At 41.5% G+C, this 21,135-nt stretch overlaps 1 protein-coding gene across 1 annotated transcript in view; it reads left to right on the forward strand.

The window, feature by feature from the left end:
- Positions 1-238: 238 nt before the first annotated feature.
- LOC145348929 (ras-related protein Rab-38-like) overlaps positions 239-21,135 on the forward strand; it is a 59,055-nt gene continuing 38,158 nt past the window's right edge. Inside the window, exon 1 of the mRNA XM_080197022.1 lies at positions 239-506. Coding sequence (XP_080053148.1) covers positions 305-506 — 202 coding nt within the window. The 5' untranslated portion in view covers positions 239-304. The remainder of the gene's footprint in view (positions 507-21,135) is intronic.

Here is a 21,135-nt window from a genome sequence, read left to right on the forward strand (position 1 = left end):
TTTGGAGTGGGAAAAAAAACAAAGTTGGGAGGGTTGAAAGGAAGAGGCTCAGTTGCAATGAAATGAGCTTGCAGCAGGAGGGATCTGCACTGTTCACATTCCCAGCAGTTATATAAGTGAGTGGTGAAGCGGCCGGGGCTGTCCATGGTGAGGGAGTTGGCAGTAGGACTGCGCGCATTCACACTGCCTGGGCAGAGCTTGCTTCCCCCAGTGTGCTGTCAGTCTGGGCCAGGGGCGTTGCTGCAGAGGCGCGGCTGCTGCACTCACACTCCAAACACGGGGTTATGAGGCAGCAACTATCAAAATGCAGAAAAACCAGACCGAGCATCTGTATAAAATCTTAGTCATCGGCGACCTAGGGGTGGGAAAGACCAGCATTATCAAACGATACGTGCATCAAAACTTTTCCCAACATTACCGAGCTACCATCGGTGTGGATTTCGCCCTTAAAGTTCTCAACTGGGACTCGGAGACTGTGGTTCGGCTGCAGTTATGGGATATAGCGGGTAAGATTGTGTTCGTCTTTGTCAACCCACTGTGCTTTCGAGTGCAGAGACTGGAAGAGAGCAACAGTTTGTTAAGAAGCGGTACGGCAGCACAGTACTTTTGTAGCTGGACGAACATCTCCTGTGAATTTGAAGATGACCTGATAAAATAGCATCAACCACTTCTGTATTGTGGCTTGACTCACATTTACGCATTGACAGTAATAATTCCACCTGTATAGTGTGTCTCGATAAACTAATAGTTATTGCATTTGTTTAAAAGTTAATATGCCTGAAGTGTTGGAGAGATATTCCCCGAGTGATAGTCATGTTTCCAGTTTGGAGTTGGGGGGGGGGGGGGGGAACAAATTAGACAAGCTTGTGCCCCATCTTCAGATCTGTAGCATACATTGCTGATAATAATGGATGCACAGAGAGAATCATTTAATCATAGATTTAAAATAAAGACAAAGATTTATGAAATCGTCTGAACACTTCAGTGAAATTATTGGCAGGTAATTCTGCGTATCTGAACTTGTGGTGTATGTAAAGTGATCATTTAGATGTGACGATCTATACATTTTTGTAGTGTGTGAAAGATACTTGAGTTCCTCCAACATAGTGAAATGAAGTTTACCAGACCTGTACAGTTCCAATGTTGTATTATGTAAAGCAGGCACAGATACTCTCCTGTTAATAGTCCATGGGTTGTCTAAAGCTGCAGAACACTGCAGTTACCGTGCCGACCAGCAGTGATGTGCACAGATCATGTGTTGCTGCATCATATGATCCAAATCTGGAGTCCGACTTTCGAAGTTGCTTTGTTTGAATTATGCAGTAACAGCGCACGAATGTAATAAGTTCAGAGGAATGTGATTTTTTTAGCTGTAAACAGGAAAATGTAATTCTTTCTACATTTTCAGAGTTTGACGACGTGGTTTAAAGTTGGGGGGGATTTTAACTTGTTATTGGGTTGGTGAATTGTTTGAACAGTTTAAATTCAGAGAAGCAGGAGAGCATTAATCATCTAGTCATGAGGGAGCTTTGCCTGCTTTTCCGGTACCATATGTTGAGGGGGATGAGGTCGCAAGTCCTTGGAATACATCCAACACTGTATTTGCTAATGTGCTTCGTAAATATTTCTGTGCTGCTCTAGGCCCCTTATAGATTAATGATGGGGTGGGGGGGGGATGCTAAAACCAGTCTTAATTTGATCAGAAAATAAATGAAGCAGGATCCAGGTGTAATCTGCACAATCGTAACAGTTTCATCTGCAGTTTAGCCTTTAAAAATACTTCTAGAGCCACCAACGTGAAGGCAAGTTATTTCTTTTTGACTTGTCTTAATTTTGTGCCTGGAGGAGCAAGAGTTATCCTTGAGCTCACTGCAAAGCTATTCTACACTCGCACCATCTCCTCCTGTTCACTGCCCCTGCCCCCTTCACCTCCCGCTTAGATAAGAACTAGTGACAACCATTGCCAGTGTGGCAACAGGCGCAGATTGGCCCTGTGAGCACCAGTGAGTTCCCTCAAGATGTACAGCATGGGTCTGGAATTCAGTTGGGGCTTAGTTTCAGATAAATCTCAGGCATTCAACACCAATATGCTGCCCAACATGCTTGGCATAGAAAACAAAATTCTCTCAAACTCATTCACAGGTTCTGAATCGCACCGATATGTACAACATCCATTAGCTGGCTGTAGATGTTTTAGTTTCCATAAATGGTCCACCCAAAACTTGGGCCAATTTTTGTCTTTCATTTGTCGCTTGACCTGCTATATACTTTTAGAATGACCTGCTTTCGTTTTAGTTTTACAAAATATTTTTATCTTTGGGTTCTTTTATGCTTAATCTACTAATATGAAAAATTTAGATACATATTTCAGAAAATTTAACATATACTTAGATCCATTTTGAATGTTGATAAAGTGTTCTAAAAGTTATAGAATATTTTATCCTCTCCGTGCCCATTACTTCATTGCAAAATAGAATGGGGCCCAATTTTCACCCTTTCTGGGGTGTGAATGGAGTAATAGAAATCAGAGCACAGAGCTTGCCATGAGAGGCATGAAGTAATCCAAAAATGTCAGCGTGGTTTTAGGAGCGGGATATCTTGCCTGGTACATTTGAGATTTGCTTTGAGGTGACAGAGTGCTTGTTGATAGTTTGCTGGTTAAGCCACTCAGTGCAATCTTTTAAAGGTATCTCTGGAAGCCAATCAGAAACAAGGAAGTTAAACTATAGGCAAGTTCTCCTGCCTCACCAAAATGACTTTGTGATGCTCTGCAGTCATTTTGGATTGCTGCTGCTGGACAGCAGCCAGATTGGGATCCACTGGATTCCTGGTGGTTTTTGATTAGTGAACTGCTTAAAAAATGCAAGGAGCTCAGCAGCAATGAAGCTTGACTGCCAGCTACCTCTTGCCTGGCAGAATTGGACTCATGAGGCTGCATTTCATGGTGTGGGGAGACGGGGACAATGGGGGCTGTGGATTGCTTGGTCCTCAGTGGACAGGAAATCCCACTCTCAGCCAATCTGATTAGCCAGCAGTTCTGGCAGTAGTGGGTGCAGCTAGGACTTCAAGGAGAGCAGGAAAAAGACCGATGGCTGCCAGAAACGAGTGAATCCCAGGCTGTTGGGGTGGGAGAAATCAGAAAGCCCTCTGTCGTAGGGTTAAAACCATTCTTTCTGAATAAGAAAGGGGAACACCAGCACTGAGCCAATAGTCACTGCGTTGGGATGGGAGACTGCCGTTGGATGCCGACTTTTAGTGACCATATTTCCAATCTCTACTTATTGGGGAGAAAAGGATATGGGGGAAGGGGGGGTGGATTTTGAAGGGCAGGGCAGCGAGGCAGAATTACATCCTGGTAGAGAGGTGCTTTGATACACGTGACATACCGTGAATCGTGTCCTCCTGAACAACTGCCTTCCTGCCTTTTTTCAACTTTGCCTCAAAAAGTGGCCACCAATCCCCCATTTATACCATTGTTCCTCTGGGAAAATCGGTTCCGACTAATGAAGCTTAGAGTTACAATAGGAACCAATTGTGTCGTAAGTCTGAGGCCTGCCTGTACTTGTGCCCTGTGGATGAGAGTCCCTTCCACACAATCAGAATGATAGGTGAGGCTCTTTAACCTACATTGTAGCCCACTTCTGGAAGCTTACAGAATTTAAACTTTATCTTAGTCTTTATATACACAATAGGAACACTATAGTATAAATAATGACATTATTGATATTAATTTATGTTTCCGGCCAATAATTATCAACTATTTCCTGCTATTGCATGTGGTTTTCCAGCATATTCCATGTACTTTAATATTCTCTGTAGAACATAAGCCCTATGAGAAAAGATGATTTGACTCATACAATCATAGAAACTTACAGCACCAAAGGAAACTATTTAACCCATCATGCACCTATTGGCTGTTTGAAACAGCAATCATGCTGAGTTTCACACCCACTTTTGATCTGAAACCTTTTACGTTCTTCTCAAATGCCCATCCAACTCCCGTTCTAACATACTGTCAACACCCACCTTTTTTTTCAGGCATGGCATTCCACATAATGTAAGAAGTCTCACAACATCAAGTTAAAGTCCAACAGGTTTATTTGGTAGCAAAATCCACTAGCTTTCAGAGCGCTTCCCCTCCTTCAGGTGAGTGAAGGGGCAGCGCTCCAAAAGCTAGTGGATTTTGCTACCAAGTAAACCTGTTGGACGTTAACCTGGTGTTGTGTGACTTCTTACTGTGTTTACCCCAGTCCAACGCCAGCATCTCCACATCATTCCACATACTGACAGCTCTTTGAATGAAAACAACTCTCGTCTCCTTCCTAGATCTCTTGATAATGATTTAAAATGTATGACCTCTGGTTATTGGCTCAGTCACAGAATGGGAGCATCATAGGATGATTACAGCATGGAAAGTGGCCTTTCTGTTTAAGGTTACAACAGCTCTCTGGAGCAGTTCAGCTAGTCCCTCTTCCTAGGGCTTTCCTAATAATCCTGCAACTTAAATCAACCCCCATCCTTTCAAACACTTTAACACAGTGATGGGCAGGTTGAATTGATGAGTTGGTGCATTTGTTGCTCTCCTTTGCATTAGTGAGCTGCGCAGTTGAGATTGGGCATGCTCACAAATTATGACTCCATGAATAAGATTGGATACACTTAAAATAGAGCCCAGTATTACAAAGTAAGTCATAAAAATGCTGAATTCCTATTATGGAATTACAAACTTCAAATGGTAAAAGCAAAATTTACACTTTGGACACAGAGGGAGCGCACAACTCTCACAGTCAATGTTGTGTGCAAGGTCAATATTGGGTGCAATCAGCATGCACCTCACTTTACTTGCCCTTGTTTTACACGTTTATCACTTCAGTCATACTAATAGGAAAAAATATATGTAAATTGTAACCAGCAGAACGTGGCAACTCTGTGCATGGGCTGCACTCAAACCAGTGTTGGCTTATCATTGCTTTAGCAGCATCCATTTCCTTGGTAAAGTCAGATACAAAGTCATAGTGAAAGAGTAGCTGAGATACTGCATGAGTTAAAAGTTGATAATGGAGAGGCTGGCTGCCTCCGTTAATAAGTCACTGGGCTAGAGAGGATGCATCTGAGGATGCTGAAGGAAGTAATAATGGAAATTTCAGAGGTATTGGGTACAATTTTCCAATTCTCTTTAGTTATGGGGATCATTCTTCTTCAACAGAATCTGTAAGGATAAGCTCAGCAACCCAGAGAACAGTCAGTTTAACCTGAAAGTGGAGAAAGCTTTTAGAATGGGTGGCACTTTGGTTAACAGTGCTGCCTCAGAGCGTCATGGTCTCAGGTTCAATTCCGTTCTTGAATGACTGTCTATGTGGAGTTTGCACGTTCTCCCTGTGCCTGCATGGTTTTTCTCCGGGTGCTCTGGTTTCCTCCCAAACTCCAAAGATGTTCAGGTTAGGTGGATTGGCCATGGTAAATTACCCCTCAGTGTCAGGTTATTAGCAAGATAATACATAGGATTACGGGTATAGAGCCTGGCTGGGATTGTAGTTGGTGCAGGCTTGATGGGCCAAATGGCCTCCTTCTGCACTATAAGGATCCTAAGGGCAGCAGAGTTTTTTAAATAATCTGGGACAAAGTTAACACTCACTTGAGTAAGACTGGATAAATGCAATCTTTTTTACCTAATAGAAAAGCAAAAACTGCAGCTGCTGTAAATCTGAAACAAAGCAGCAAACCCTGAAATATCTGACAGAGTTGACAGTATCTGTGGAGAGAAGAAGAAAGGCCAAATTCAGGTGAAAACTCTCAGAGCTGAAATGTTGGGCTAGATTGTCATCTGAGGTGGGGCTCAACCACCTTGGGGTGGGGGGAGTGCCCGAATAGTGAAACTTTTGCCCCAGGTGCAGGATAGAGTCAGACACACTATGGCCAGATGCAAATTGGAGGTGGTCACAGGAGCTGCCAAGGCAGGCTAGGTAAAATCTCCCACCCCACTTCCCCACAGTTCATCCTGATTGTGTTGTTAAATATTAGGTTCTCCAGCCCTCACCTTCTCACCTCCAACCAGGCTCCATCAATGTCAACCCACGCCTCATCCACCCCCAATCGCTGTTCATATCTCAATTCCAGCCTGTGCCTTTGTACCACCCACAATAGCCCCTTATAACATTCATGCCAAGCAATGCCTCATTTATTATAGCCCTTATGCCAATTTTCTGCCAACTCATGACTTAATATTCATCCACATTGCATTTTGTAACCCCAGTGTCAACTAACTGCCAACTCATGATGACCTACCCACCTCTAACCTTACAGGCTTCATGCCAACTCATCCAATATCCATCATGGGCAGACCTCAGGAGCCATCCTTAGATGAAGAAAGTTCTTAATGTCTGTTTCAGATGTCATCGTGTTTTTAAAAAACACTCATTAACAAAAGCACGTTTAATACTTCAAAAATCCCTTTGTTAAGAAAAAACAAACATTTATATTTATAATTGTGCATCAAAAACAGCTAATGCTTTAATAACCACTTTAAGCTGTCAATCAAACTGTTAACCACAACCCCCATAACTTCTCTACATGAAAGATGTGGAAGCTGCTGAGCAATGATAATACTATGAAGATATCCCTTATTGTTATGCTAATAAACATCTATTGAAACTGCTAGGACAGATTTTTTTCATTGCTACAGACAATGACAGGCAGTTTTTTTTGCAAATTTAAAGGGCAGTTCTACAGACATTTACATGTCAAACATAGCATCGTGGAATGCACACTGCAGGTTGAGACCTTTCCTAGAATGAAAAGAGGGTCTGATTGTCCTGTGCATTGTGTTTAAACAGCCAGGTTTATCTGCAGTTTGCACCTGTGTGCTCCATACCATGGCCCTTTTGTGATTAAAAATGAGGTCTGTCAGAAATGGGGATGGGACTTCTGGATCTGGACCCTGTCCATCACTTTGAAACCTTCCCGAATCTACCAAAACCCATAAAAATCCAACTCTCTGCCTGACGTGCTGAATGTCTCCTGCACTTTCTGCTTTTATTTCCTTTTAAGTAATTTGAGGTTTTTTTTGAGGTATTAGAGAGATGGATGAGGGTAATGCAGTTGATGTGGTCCAATAGACTTCCAAAATTTCTTTGACAAAATGCCACAACCATGTCCAACACAGCTTCCTTCCTCTTTGGGCTGGAGACATATTGATCAAGGAAGTTTTCCTCTGCACATTACCAGAAAAGTCTCTCCTTACATACCCTTAGTGCTTTGCTTTTCCTTGTCTGCATTAGGGTAACTGAAGTCTCCTAATGTTGCTACTTGTCTTTAAAATTTGACAAGACATCTGCTGATGCTCTAATTGGAATTCTTTATGAAAACAAAAATTTTGAGAAAAGTAACAGCTTTGACTCTGCTTCCTAACTCCAGACCATGAATTCAATTAATAAATCTGGAATGTAAAGCTTATCTCGATAATAATGACCATGAAACTATGACTGATTATTCTAAAAACCCAGATAAAAGCAAAATACTTTGGATATTGGAATCTGAAACGAAAACAGAAAATGCTGGAAAATCTCAGCAGGTCTGACAGCAATCCGTGGAAAGAGAATAGAGCCAACACTTTGCATCTGGATGACCTTTCGTCAGAACTGAGAGTAAAGAGAATCGGTGGAGATTTATACTATAAGGGTGGGGGGTGGAATGGGACAATGGGAATGTAAATAAGGATTTGCGTGCAGCATGGTGGCACGAGGGTTAGCACTGCTGCCTCACAGTGCTACTGTCTGCATCGGTTTCCTCCAGGTGCTCCAGTTGCCTCCCACAGTCAGAAAGAAATTTCTGCTTAGGTGCATTGGGCATGCTAAATTCTCCCTCGGTGTACCTGAACAGGCGTTGACTTGTGGCGATTAGGGGATTTTCACAGTAAATATAAATCTACTTGTGACTAATAAATAAACTTTAGGATACAGAAAGCTGAGGAAGGTGCTAAACATGTCCATTAAGTTATCAACCCAGCCTCGGACCTGTTGTTATCACCACAGTGCCCATCAGGAAGAAAGGTTCACTGGTCTGGTTCACTAATGTCCTTTCAGGAAAAAACTCTGTCATCTATACCTGTTCTAGCCTACATGTGACTCCAGACCCACAGCAATGCGATTGACTCTTAACTGTCCTCTGAAATGGCCTGGCAAGTTCATGAGGCAATTAAGGATGGGCAACAAATGTTGGTCCTGCCTGGGACACCCACATCCCATGAAAGAATAAAGAAAAAGATTGCTCACCGACTTTGTTAGTTAAACTACAGACAGTGACATCTGTGCAACTTGATAATTCCTTTGTTATTTTTGTTATTTTCCTCTGTCTGGTTCCTGTAATTGTTGGGGTATTTCTGATTTTGCTGCTGTTGATACCTCACTGATCTCATCGCAACTCCTTTTTGTGCTTTGCTGGTTCTCTTCTCCCTGCCAAATCAGTTTAAAGCCTCCCTTCCGAACGGTTCCAGTTAACTTTTGCAGCAGAAATGTTGGTATTGGCTCTGTTCAGATGCAGCCTACCTACTCAGGCCCTTATCCAGAACCAGTCAATGAGATTCATGAGAATCTGCTCTTAACTTGCAGATTAGTTCTGACTATTGCACAGTTATTATAGAGGCTTTGCCATTTGCTTCAGCTGCTTAGTTCCAGATATGTGGTATTAGAATGGTGGAAGGCAAATTATTTTTCTCAGCAGGTATCTTCATTCTATCATCACCTGATTGTGTTGATTCCTTACAGCTTTATTGTTATTACAATGTTGGATAATATGTTGCAGTGTCAAATAATATGCTTCTATAGAACCATTGAATTGCTCCTTGCAAATTATGGTATTTTTGCCTGACTACATTCTAGTTGGGAATTGATGCTTCTCAGACTTTGTTCTCAAAACGTGCACTATAAGCATTCATAAGAAAGAGAGAGAATCCTCAGACAGAATCTTACATTTTCCACTGGTGAGTTTGTAGACAAGGGATGTCTCAGTATTTCTCGGATGGGTTTTCCACTGGGCTGCTGCCTGTCAAACCTCTCTGCAATTTTATGCTGGGATGGACGAGGCCTAGGCCAATCTGCCCACTCTAGCCCCAATCAAGGGCCTTAAGTACCAATTAATGACCACTTAAGGGCTGTTTCCCACCAAGCTTCAATTTTCAGCTAGCAAGGGAGGTGAGAAGTAAGAGAAGCCCATAAATTAACCCATAAATTAATGTCTTGAGCAGGAAAGGGGATGTGGGGAGGCTCTTAGAAGCTGCTTAAGATTGGGTGAGCCCTGACTGGCCTCTGGATGTCCTCCTCCCCCTCCCCTCCCCACTGACTTCTCCATCAGCACTCTGAACCCTCTCTGCCCATCCCGTCGGGATTCACCTCCACCCCTAAAACTGCATCACCTTCCATACCCAGCTCTAGTCTTTCTTCCACATTAGTAACAAGTAAAGATGGCATTCAGTAGAGTATACTGTGTCAACACCACATTATTATAATTACTGATCTTCCTTGAGGATTTTCCTATAACTACAAAGCTAAAAAAAATGTTTTATAAGAGCTTCCATCTCACTTAAGAGGCATTGAGCCAATCTATTTCCAAGAACCTGCTCTGAAAACTCTGCTTGTATTGTGATAGCTGTGATAAATTTCATGACAGCAAGTGAGATAATCCACAGCATTCTAAAACAATCAGCAATATTTGTAAATAAAACAACCTACAGCATTCGATTGATACAAGTGTAGGTAATGTCATCATTCTTGATCACCTAGTTGTCTTTATACTGAGGACAGGTAAACAGGCACTCTTAGTTTATCACATTTATCTTAGTGTTTTGGGGTGTAAATGTTTTATAGACTGTACACAATCAAAGTAAATACACATGTTGATTTAACATGAAGTACATGGTTTGTAATATACCTATAATGTGACACGTAACAGGGAATCCTTCTGCATCCCACCCCCTATGATGGTTATCTCCCAGTAGTTTCACACTTATGAACACCACCCTTCAACATTCATGCGCAATGTGAAGGCTTTTCACAGTACTATAAACCATCAGTTCTCATTATCTCTGTTTTTCATACAAGTTTGCCCCCAAACCCCAAGGACAGTGTGTGTTAATAAGAAAAGCTGATTCATTATATTGAAATAATTTGCAGACCTCCTCCTGAGCCACACACACTGAATTCGACACTCAGAAGCTTCATATCTGGTAACTGGCTCCTCAGGATATTTGCTTGATTATCTAAAGAGTGCTTCAAGGATTTAAATTATGCTGTCAATGAGGGCATACAATTACTTCATCACTAAACTCAATTTGCAAAGTCTCCACTCAGCTATTCCTTTGAATGTTTATTCTTTGAATTGCTGAATGAAAGTGCATAAAAGGTGTTGAAGCTAACCAGTCAAGGCTGTGAATGTGTTGTGTTGCTTGATTTACAGAGGCTTATAATGAAGATGGACACCTGGCATACATTATCCCATTTCCCTCAATTTTAACATGTTATAGAAGCACTGTGCAATCACAGGGGACATCAAGGAGTCCGTCTTGCATTTTTAATTTTGACACTGTTTTGGCAATATAAAAGACACACAGACCAAAAGATGACAACATTTTGTTTTGTTTCCATGTGAGTGGTGCATATGGTCAGTGCATTTGCTTTTATCTCAACACCATCATGATGATATTATTCAATGTTTGTGTCTGTACAAGTACTCGGTTCAAGTGGTGGCTGTGAGATGTATGATTTGTCTGTCATTTAGATTACTGGCTTTCCTAAATTCCCTGAAGATAGCAAACATCATGAGTATTGTCATTACATGCAATATTATCCCCTTGCACACAATCGGAATTTGTGCATATATTTTTGCAAGGCTATGCCCCATTTATTTTTGAAAGTATTTTTTTTTCAATTTTTAATTGAATTAAAATTTTGTGATTTGTCTCAAACAGAGCAAGCTGCTTAAAAGTGCAAGCACAGTAAAAAGTCTGACAACACCAGGTTTTAGTCCAACCTATTTATTTGATAATATACTCACAAGCTTTCGAGGGGACTGCCTCTTCGTCAGGTGAATGGAGAGTTCTCCTGGTGTTGTCAGACTTTTTACTGTGTTTACGCCAGTCCAACACCGGCATACCCACATCATAAAAGTGCAAGACCATATTACAAAGTAAAGGCCAGAATCCAACAAATCACCTGCAGGGGGTGAGAAGAGAGAGACATTTCCAATAATCCAGGCACCCATTGAAACTCATAGGTCTAATGAAGATACATTAAAAATGCAAAGTACTGGATATTAAAACAATGGCTGTCACAGACATACACACACCCAAGATCTCAATTTCAAGCCAAGGTTTCCTTAAAGTTGATTAAGACTTGATTACATGTAAAGACTCGCATTCCAACCATTATTTTGTAAATTGAGTTTGTGTCTTTATATGCCCTGTTTGTGAACAGATCTCCCACTCACCTGATGAAGGAGCAACACTCCAAAAGCTAGTGGCTTGTGCTACCAAATAAACCTATTGGACTTTAACCTGGTGTTGTGAGCCTTCTTACTTTGAAAAACTGACAGCTTCTGACTGACTGACTGGCGGCTCTCAGCAGTGGGACTCTTGTCTTCAGGGCCCTTCATCCTGGGGATGGAAACCGGTGCCTGAAGTGTCTGAGCACTAAATTCTGCTGACCTTCCTGAAAAGATGCACTAAGGGGTCTCATTGCCTCTCCAGTCAGCGGGTGAAACCCTTGTCGCCTCCATTTAATAAAATCAAAGAATCCCTAGAGTACAGAGGGAGGCCATTCTGCCCATTGAGTCTGCACTGGCTCTTACCCAGATTTACCCCATAACCCCACGCATTGACCCCATTAATCCCCCTAACCTATATATCATGTGACACTAACGGGCAAGTCAACCTAACCTGTACATCTTTTGGATTGTGGGAGGAAACCTCAGCATTCAGAAGCCCACACAGACATGGGAAGAACGTGAAAACTGCACACAGATAATCACTCGAGGCCGGAACCGAACTCGGGCTCCTGGCACTAACCACTGAGCCATGTGGGTTTGTGGAAATTTGTGTGTCATCTTGCATGTGTCTTGTGCATATATGTGGGAATGTTGTGTGCCATTTTGCAAAGTATTTCATATGTTCTCTATTTAATCAATGGAGAATGCAAAGAATTGATTGTTTTCCCCTTCCTAATTACAGTCAGCTGGTATGACCACAGCTTTAGAATTTCTAACAATGATAACTTTGTTGTCTAAGTTTCTGTCCTTGAAATGTAATAATGTTGAAAGTTTACATTCTTGTGGATCTATAACTAGTTTTTTAATAGCTGCTTGACATCAAATTAAGATTTTGGTCCCAGTTTTGGCTGGAAACAAAGGGATTATTGATTAGCATGTGATCAAGCCACTCAGCTGATAAATCCCACTAGTAAATCATGGAGGGGGGGCGGAAACAGAAGAAAATGCAAAGAACAACCAAGAGGTTTGCCACGTTAATTTTTCTTTTATCCATCAGATTCAAAGTAACTTTGGGGTTGCATTAATATTACACAAGTGGATTAATTCAGAAACACCATTTGTTTTGTATTTTTTGTCAAAAGTGTGAACTTTAGATCTGATGATTGAGGCTAAAATTTATTGACCACAATTCTTTGCAAAGTTGGTAGAGATTGGTAAAGTCGGTCAAAGTACTGTTTATCCCTGTTTGCTGCTGCCTGAAGCGTTGTTAGTGATTAACAATAGTCATAGATAAATTAACACTTGCAGAAAATGCACAACTTTTTCACACATTTGAGCTCATTATTAATGAATTCTTCTTGCATTTTTCATCTGAGCAGTAAAATTGAATCATTGAATAATAGAATCGTGCAACATGGAAGACCACTCAGCCCATCTTTTTTCTGTGATAACTCTTTGAAAAAGTTATACAGTTAGTCTCAGTTGTCTGATCTTTCCTCATAGTTCTGCAATGTTTTCCTTTTTAAAGCAGCATCTACTTTTGATTTGAATCATCTTCCAGCACCCTCCATGCGCCCCCCCCCACCCCAAAAAATCATAAGAATTTGCTAAGGCATGGTGTGGTGGCACAGTGGTCAGCACTGCTGCCTCATGGCACCGGGGTTCAATTCTGGCCTTGGGCAACTGTCAGTGCGGAGGTTGCATGTTCCCATCAAATTTCCTCTGGGTGCTCCAGTTTCCTCCCACACTCCAAAGATGTGCGGGTTAGGTTGATTGGCCAAGCTAAATATCTAGGGTTAGGGGGTTTGTTATTCATGCAGGCTCAATATGCCGAATGGCGTCTCCTGCATTGTAGGGATTTTATGATTTTTTTTTTAAAAATCCCCTTCCTCTCCCCAACTGGCTCTTTTGTCAAATTATCTTTCTGGTTACCAACCCTTTTTCTGGTGAAAACCATTCTTCCTATTCAAAATCGTCCTAATTGTGGAAGTCCCTATGAAACTCACCCTTAAATTTCTTTGCTTCAAGGGAAACAATTTGGATTTTTTCATCTTTCCGCATGAGTGCCTCAACTGTGTTACCGTTTCAATAAATTTCCTCTGCACCGTCTGCAAGGTCTTGACAGCCTTTCTAAAGTCAAAAGTTCGTACCTTATTTAAGGTCAGACCAGGGTTATGGGGCTTAAGAAAAGCACAGATTTGGATGTTTCATTACACTAGTGACAGAGTGAATAGCACGCAATAGCAATTTTTTTCATCGGAGTATCAGGTGTCATTGGTAGGCACAGTAAATTCCAAGATTTAAATCTGGTGATGATGGAGGGATGGTAATATCTGTTCAGTTAAATACAGTGGGATCCCTGACACATATAGTGGACATTGGTGCTGTTGTGTGTTTTGGCAGTTGAAGTTTCTGTGCATGAGACGCTAGCAAAGCAAACTTGATAAGTTGCTACATACTTGTCAATTGTACATATTCCAACCAAAATTGCCAAACTGGATATTGAGACTGCTGGAAGTGTTGCTTGTTTTATTTATTAGTCACAAGTAAGGCTTACATTAGCACTGCAATGAAGTTACTGTGAAATTCCCCTAGTTGCCACAGTTCAGGTCAATGCACCTAATCAGCATGTCTTTCAGAATGTGGGAGGAAACCAGAGCACCCGGAGGAAACCCAGCCAGACACGCGGAGAACATACAAACTCCACACACAGTAACCCAAGCTGGGAATCGAACCTGGGACCCTGGTGCTGTGAAGCAGCAGTGCTAACTGCTGTGCTACTGTGCCATCCCCATGTCATTGATCAACAGACTTCTCTGTCCTGGATGGTATCAAACTTTGAGTGTTGTGGCCTCAATCATTCATGAATGTATCCTATCATAACTCCTAGTTTGACTCTTGTCAAAGAGTCTTTGACACTTGAAGAGCTTTTAAGAGACCACAATCAAATCAGCCAAATTCTTATGGAGTAGCAGGCCAGATTTGAAGGGTTGAATGCCTACTCCAGTTGCTATGTCTTGTGCTCCCAGTCCTTCTATTCCTGAAAATGAGCCAGCAAGGTGCATTTGTTAGGTTTCATTAAGATTCTAGGTTAGTGGTGACTCCCAAGATGTTACTAGATGTAGATGCAATGATGATAATGCGATTAAAAAATTTTGGGAAGTAGTTGATCCCTTTCTTGCTGGGCTGGTCAATATAGATGGGATTTTACAATCTTGCCCCGATTCTGGGACAGGTGAAGTGGTAAAATTCCGGTCTTTATGTATGACATGCTGCCCATTACTTGTCCATTATAGTTGTGAATGTAATGACACATGTTGAATGTTGTGCTGCAACTATATTACCAGTGATGTCCTTCATTGAGGTTGCTGTGAAATCATTGCTTTAAGAGTTTGCACTTATTGACACTTACCTGAGGCTACTTGGTTGCACAGAGCTGCCTCTGGCATACAGTTAATTGGTTTCTCTGTTATTCCACACATTCAACAACTGCAGGGCATACCCTCATGGTGCTCCCTGGTTTGTATCAGATCGGAATTGGAAGCATTTATGTTTTCAGAATCCTTCATTATGTTGAGTTGAAGTTGGCTATGAGTATGTTTAGCCTTTGAGAGCAGGAGGGAAAAGATTTATATTGTTTATGCATCCTGTATAGGAAAGGTATCCATTGTGGGCCAACCATAGGAAACATTCTGAGATGAAATAAAGGAACAAGGCAAAACTGAACTACCTTATTCTCTCATCTGTACACGAGAAGAGTTGCTTCTATTTTTAAAAATAAGCTGTGATATTTATTCTACAAGCCCTGTGTTTGTGCAGTCGATTTTTAAAAGGACACACAACAGCTTGGATTGAATCAGAAGTTGAGTTTATTCACACATTGGGGCACGCACGTATACATACATACACGTATACAAAAGAGGATTAAAAAGTGAGCTTTTATAATTCTGAATAAGATGGATATAGAACTGGCTTAGTCATAGAATACAGAGAGTTGTAGTGGAAGGGTGTTTTTCTAACTGGAGATCTGTGACCAATGTGTTCCACAGGAATCTGTGCTGGGACCTCTGTTTGTAGTATATATGTGATTTTGGAGGAGAATGTAAGTGGTCTAATTAATAATTTTGTGGATGATACAATGATTGAGGGAACTGCGGATAGTGAGGAGGATTGCCAGAGGATACAGCAGGATGTAGATTGGCTGGAGATTTGGGCAGAGAAATGTCAAATGGAATTTAATCCAGACAAATACAAGATGAAGATTTTGGAAGGTCTAATGCAGGGGGACATATGCAGTAAATGGCAGAATCCTTAGAAATACTAACATACAGAAGGATCTAGGAGTACAGGTCAATAGTACCCTGAAAGAGGCAACACAAGTGGATAAGGAGGTCAAGAAGGTATAAGATGTACTTGCCTTCATCATTGGGGCATAAAGTATAAAATTTGTCAAGTCTTGTTCCAGCTATATAGCACTTTAGTTAGGCCACATTTGGAATATTGCGTACAGTTCTGGTGGCCACACCATCAAAAGGATATGGAGGCTTTGGAGAAGGTTTACTTGTCTGGTTTGGAAGGTATTAGCTATGACAGGAGATTAGACAAACTTTGTTTTTCACCTTGGAGGCTGAGGAAAGACCTAATAGCAGTTTACAAGATTGTGAGAGGCATAGATAGTTGGAGTCTTTTTCCCAGGTTAGAAATGTCAATTACTAAGAGACATAGGTTTAAAGTAAAAGGGGGAAAGTTTAAAGGGGATGTAAGAGGCAAACCTTTTACACAGAGGGTGGTAAGTGCCTGGAATGTGTTGCCAGAGGAGTTGGTGGAAGCAGATACAATAGTAATGTTTAAGAGGCACTTTACATACATGAATAGAGGGATATGGACCACTTAGAGATAAAAGGTCTTTTTTAGAAAGGTATCATGTAATGGCACAGGCTTGGTGGGCCAAAGGCCCTGTTCCTGCGCTGTACTGTTCTTTGTACTTTGAATAACTTAATGTAAAAAAGAACAGAAATGGAAATTGTTTCATGTGCTTGCCAGAGTTCAGAAAGTCCAACTCCAGAGGGAGTTCCCTCACTGATGTTCCATTTCAGGTGGGTTCCTGGCTGAAGTACAGAATTCCTTCAAAGATGGTAGTGAGATGAGGTTTGTATTCAGAGACTTGGTCTACTAGGCAGGCGATGACTTCCAGAGAGAGGTGCTTTGAAAATGCTCAGTCTGGTAGCAGGCAGTATGGAGTCCTACTTTTTGATGCCTATAGGTTGGAGTTAAACCAATGGATTGCACTGCTGCTGAGCTCTCAACTCCATACAGAGATTTTAAAATGATCACTCGAGTTGTGTGACCTTCTTTCTCCACAGCGGTGTTATAAAGGATGTTTATCTGGTGTCTCGATTAGGCTTTTATTTTATGACTGATTTCAGTCATTGGTCCCTGAAAGAGGCCATTATCCATTTTGATGATCGTGTTCCAGGTAGCTGTTATCTTGGTGAATGCCTGCATGCTGATAAAGGAGCAAGCTTGTAAAGATGCAAATGATGTCTAATTTCGTTCAATAGTTCCTTTTCAAAATGGACCATGGCAGTTACCGATGTGGGATTCCATGGGCAATATGCCAGGGCATGTCTCCAGTGAAATCCGTATAACTTCTTAGTAGTAACCTTACAGTTTCAGACATAAGGTGACTTGCCGCAGCTGTATTCTGGTTCAGCAAAGTTCATTTTTAAGTGAGCAAAAAAGAATAAAGTTTAACTTACATAGCCCCTGATTTATCCCATGTCTTATTGACATGTCACTATTATAGATGTTACACTATGTAAATATAATTTGCGATATAAAATAACTCATTTACGAAAACACATTCATTTGAGTCCCGTCAAATAGTTAATCTATTATAAAAATCAAACATTGATATTCATAGCCCCACATCAAATACAACTAATGCCCCTTTGAACTGTAAATCAAACTGTGAGCATTCAGCTCCTCCCTGATGAAGAGGGGCTGTGGAAAACAACAGTTCAGTAATAGTAATGCTGTGATAGCACTTTGGGTTATACCAACAGTTATTGAAATTGCTAGAACATATTTTTTCAACTCTCAAGCTGATTTTTTTAGCAATTTTCAAAGGCTCAGCCATTTAAACAACTCGGTTGCTTGACAGCTATACAGATCTTATTTATCCTTCATGAGAATTTATGACTTTATATAAAGGTTAATAAGTCCCACATTGCATGATAAGTCTCTTACTGCAGTGAAAATGGGGTCTTTTGAACTCTGTACCTAGTTCAGATGACCCTGTTGAGGTCAGGTTTGATGTGGAGATGCCGGCGTTGGACTGGGGTAAACACAGTAAGAAGTCTCAACACCAGGTTAAAGTCAGGTACTACCAAATAAACCTGTTGGACTTCAACCTGGTGTTGTGAGACTTCTTACCGGGGTCAAATTTCCCATAGGTGGGATGTCACAGAGTCTCCGCGATGCTGTGAAAATCCAGACCACAATCCTACTGTCATGTGCAAAAAGAAATGACCCCCAGTAAAGAACTGGCTTATTATCAGCTTCCATTAGAAAGCAGACCAACCAAACTTTGAATCTAACTTAGCTATGTACCAGCCAACCCTTCATATCTGTCAGCATTGTAGCCTGGTGCACTTCTGTGCCTGGATTATGTATACCTCCATTACTTCAGTTTTAAAAGTGGCTGGTAATCTATTGAAAGTTAGTAACACACTAACTAGCTTTGATTTTCACTTGTCGTTCTAATTAGTATATGAGCACTATTAGTGTGTGTGGCTATATTCATGCAACTCATAGTAATTCTGGCTAGTGGCATAAATCTCAAGCTGTGCTCCCATCCAGTCCTCATTGCTTTAGAGATGTCCCTTAGAGTGATGTTACCTTGTGCATATGTTATTAGTTGCTCATGGTTTGAAGGGTGGAGGGTCCACCATGAGTTCCATGCTGTCCCCTTTAATGAAGAACAAGTTGGTCTGGAGTTATACTGCCCCATCCCCACCACACACGCATATATAAAATACAGCGGAATGATGGTGCGTCAGAAATTCACTAGTCTCCATATTCCAGGAGGCAAGCAGGCACAGAAATTAGACACCCACATACTATTTTGAAATGAGCAATTAACAAGTTATTGAGCTTGTGAAAGACCCAATTGTAGGTAATTTTCGTTGTCCACTCCATTTTTTTTTCAGGCATTGGTTGGCCATAAAACAGACGATGCTTGATACACCATGCCGAGACAGCAGGGGCTAGGGAGCGAGCGGATCACTCACTTTCCGTTCCGTCTCCCTCACCCAGCTGAAAACCAGAAAATCCAGCCTGTTTTGTTTACCAGTAAACACAGTAGGAATGAAAACACTTAGCTCTTGGAAATTCTTCCCTGCAGTCCAATATTTGTCTCGCCTATTACTCACAATGCAGCTTCATGCCAGTTATTTTCAATTCTAATAATTTGTTTACTGCATTCTTTTTAACATTCCTCCGTATCAGTACTCTGTATATCTTTTACAAATGTTGTTTTCCAGCATGTATATTCCCTAGTTTGCACTGATGTCCATACCTCTTTCTGATCAAGCAACTTCTTTCTCACCCCCTCCACCCAACCTCCCCTCCCCATAACCCATAAGGCTATTCTAATGGTTGTCACCAATCCTGAAGTTGACAGCCTCTTTTAAAAATTTGGGAATCATCCTCAATTGTGTTTATGATGTCCCATGAGGGTCACCAGGATGTGCTGTAGCTAATGTATGAAACATGACTTTCATTGCTCTGTAGAAGGTTATTTAGATCCGAAACAACATTTAACTGTTTCTCTCTCCATAAATACTGCCAGATCTGCTGAGTTTATCCAGCATTTTTCAGGTTTTGGTTCATTGCTAGTGTCTATTTTCCCCCAGAATTCATAGTTCTTGAGTCTGGAAGGGGAAAAAAAAGCAGCCATTTTAATCCTTTTGGAAAAACAGAAGTGCTTGTTGGTTCCGTTATGTCATCTCATTCTTTTCAACTTAGAAGTAGCTAAACACTGTAAGAAGCAATACAACTAAAAAGTATTTAAGGCATGGATTCATCCTCTGTTCAAAGGAAAACAGTTTGTTCAAATTGGACAGCATTGTGGTGAATACGGCAGGAAAATAGATTCCCAATTGGCCCCTGACCAGGGCTGAGAACACCAGTATTAGTTGGGAAGGTCCACATTCAGTCACAGGCAGATTTTCCTTCTTTCTGCTCATGTTACTCTCGCTTCTTGTGCCGGAATGTAGGTTTAAGTAATCTGTGGTAATAACCCCGAAAGTGTTCCTCCCCCTGCCCTTTGAGGGGGAGGGTGTCATTCTATCCAACTGGTCTTCCCCCAACACTTAACCTGATTAAAAGCCTTTAAAGGAACATCAATTTTGATCTTCAGGTTGCCTTTCCTCATGTAAAGTACCTTACCAGATCTGGAGTGATGAGATTCCCTTCGTTTTGAATTGGCATGGACCTTGATGGAGCATGCCTGGAATATTTAGTGAGCTTTTTAAAGTTTATTTATTAGCGTCACAAGCAGACTTACATTAGCGCTACAATGGAGTTACTGTGAAAATCCCCTAGTCGCCACACTCAGTGCACCTGAACAAACACTGGAGGGAAAATTTAGCATGGCCAATGCACCTAACCAGCACATCTTTCAGATTGTTTCCTCTGGTTTTCTCCCACATGGGGAGAACATGCAAACTCCACACAGTGATCGAAGCCGGGTCCTTGGCACTGTGGGGCAGCAGTGCTAACCACTATGCCACCATGCTGCCTGGCTCAGGTCTATGGGTCGGTTGAATATGAAGGAATAGATCTTTCTGGTAGTCGAACGTAAAGATGAGAATTTCTACTCTTGCATCCTGCTCTCCTGGTGTTACAGGAGGTGGTGACTCATGACTGCCTTTGATTCACACAAGAGCTTGTGCAACTGTGCCCTTTTCATGAATGGGTGAACCAATCAACTTCTATTGCATTGTCCCTTAGTACTTTATGACACCTTGCTACGTAGGTTTTGTCCTACTCATTGGGTTGGATTTTCCAGCCGCACTCACTCCAAAACCGGAACATCCCACCTGATGTCAACAGATCTTTGCATGCTCTGACTGCCCCTATGGCTGGTGATATGGGAATATTCCCTCCCATTGAGTTTAAGCTTGACACATTAGTTACAGACCATTAGGCTTCAAGTTGCAGCCATAGTTTACTGGAAAAAACATTTAGTTTTAGTTATTACAAATCAAATCAGGGCAAGCAACCGTGCCTCTTTTAAAGGTTGGCGTTCTATTTAATATTGATGAGAAAGATACAGCCATTTGAGAAACGTAATGAGATCATGAGACAGGCAATTATGCTTTTGCATCAATTCAAGTTTATTTTACTGGGGGAATTAGTTTTTGCTTTCTCGGTAAAAAGTAAAGCATTGGGCGGAATCTTCCTCTTGGTGCCCAGCTTGCTGGCTGAGGTGATAAAGCCACACCGCTCTCCAGCTGTACAGTCAGATTTTCTTTCCAGATTTTAGTGCGTTTTGTGCAAAGACAATCTGGGGGTGTGGTTTTCACTGTCGCTATGGCTGGGCGGGGCCTGATCGAGCTGGTACCACAGAGACCGTTTGAGGGAACTTTGAGCTGA

Source organism: Carcharhinus amblyrhynchos, chromosome 10 (assembly GCF_965287045.1).
Source record: "Carcharhinus amblyrhynchos chromosome 10, sCarAmb.v2.hapA, whole genome shotgun sequence".
Classification (NCBI taxonomy): Eukaryota; Metazoa; Chordata; class Chondrichthyes; order Carcharhiniformes; family Carcharhinidae; genus Carcharhinus; species Carcharhinus amblyrhynchos.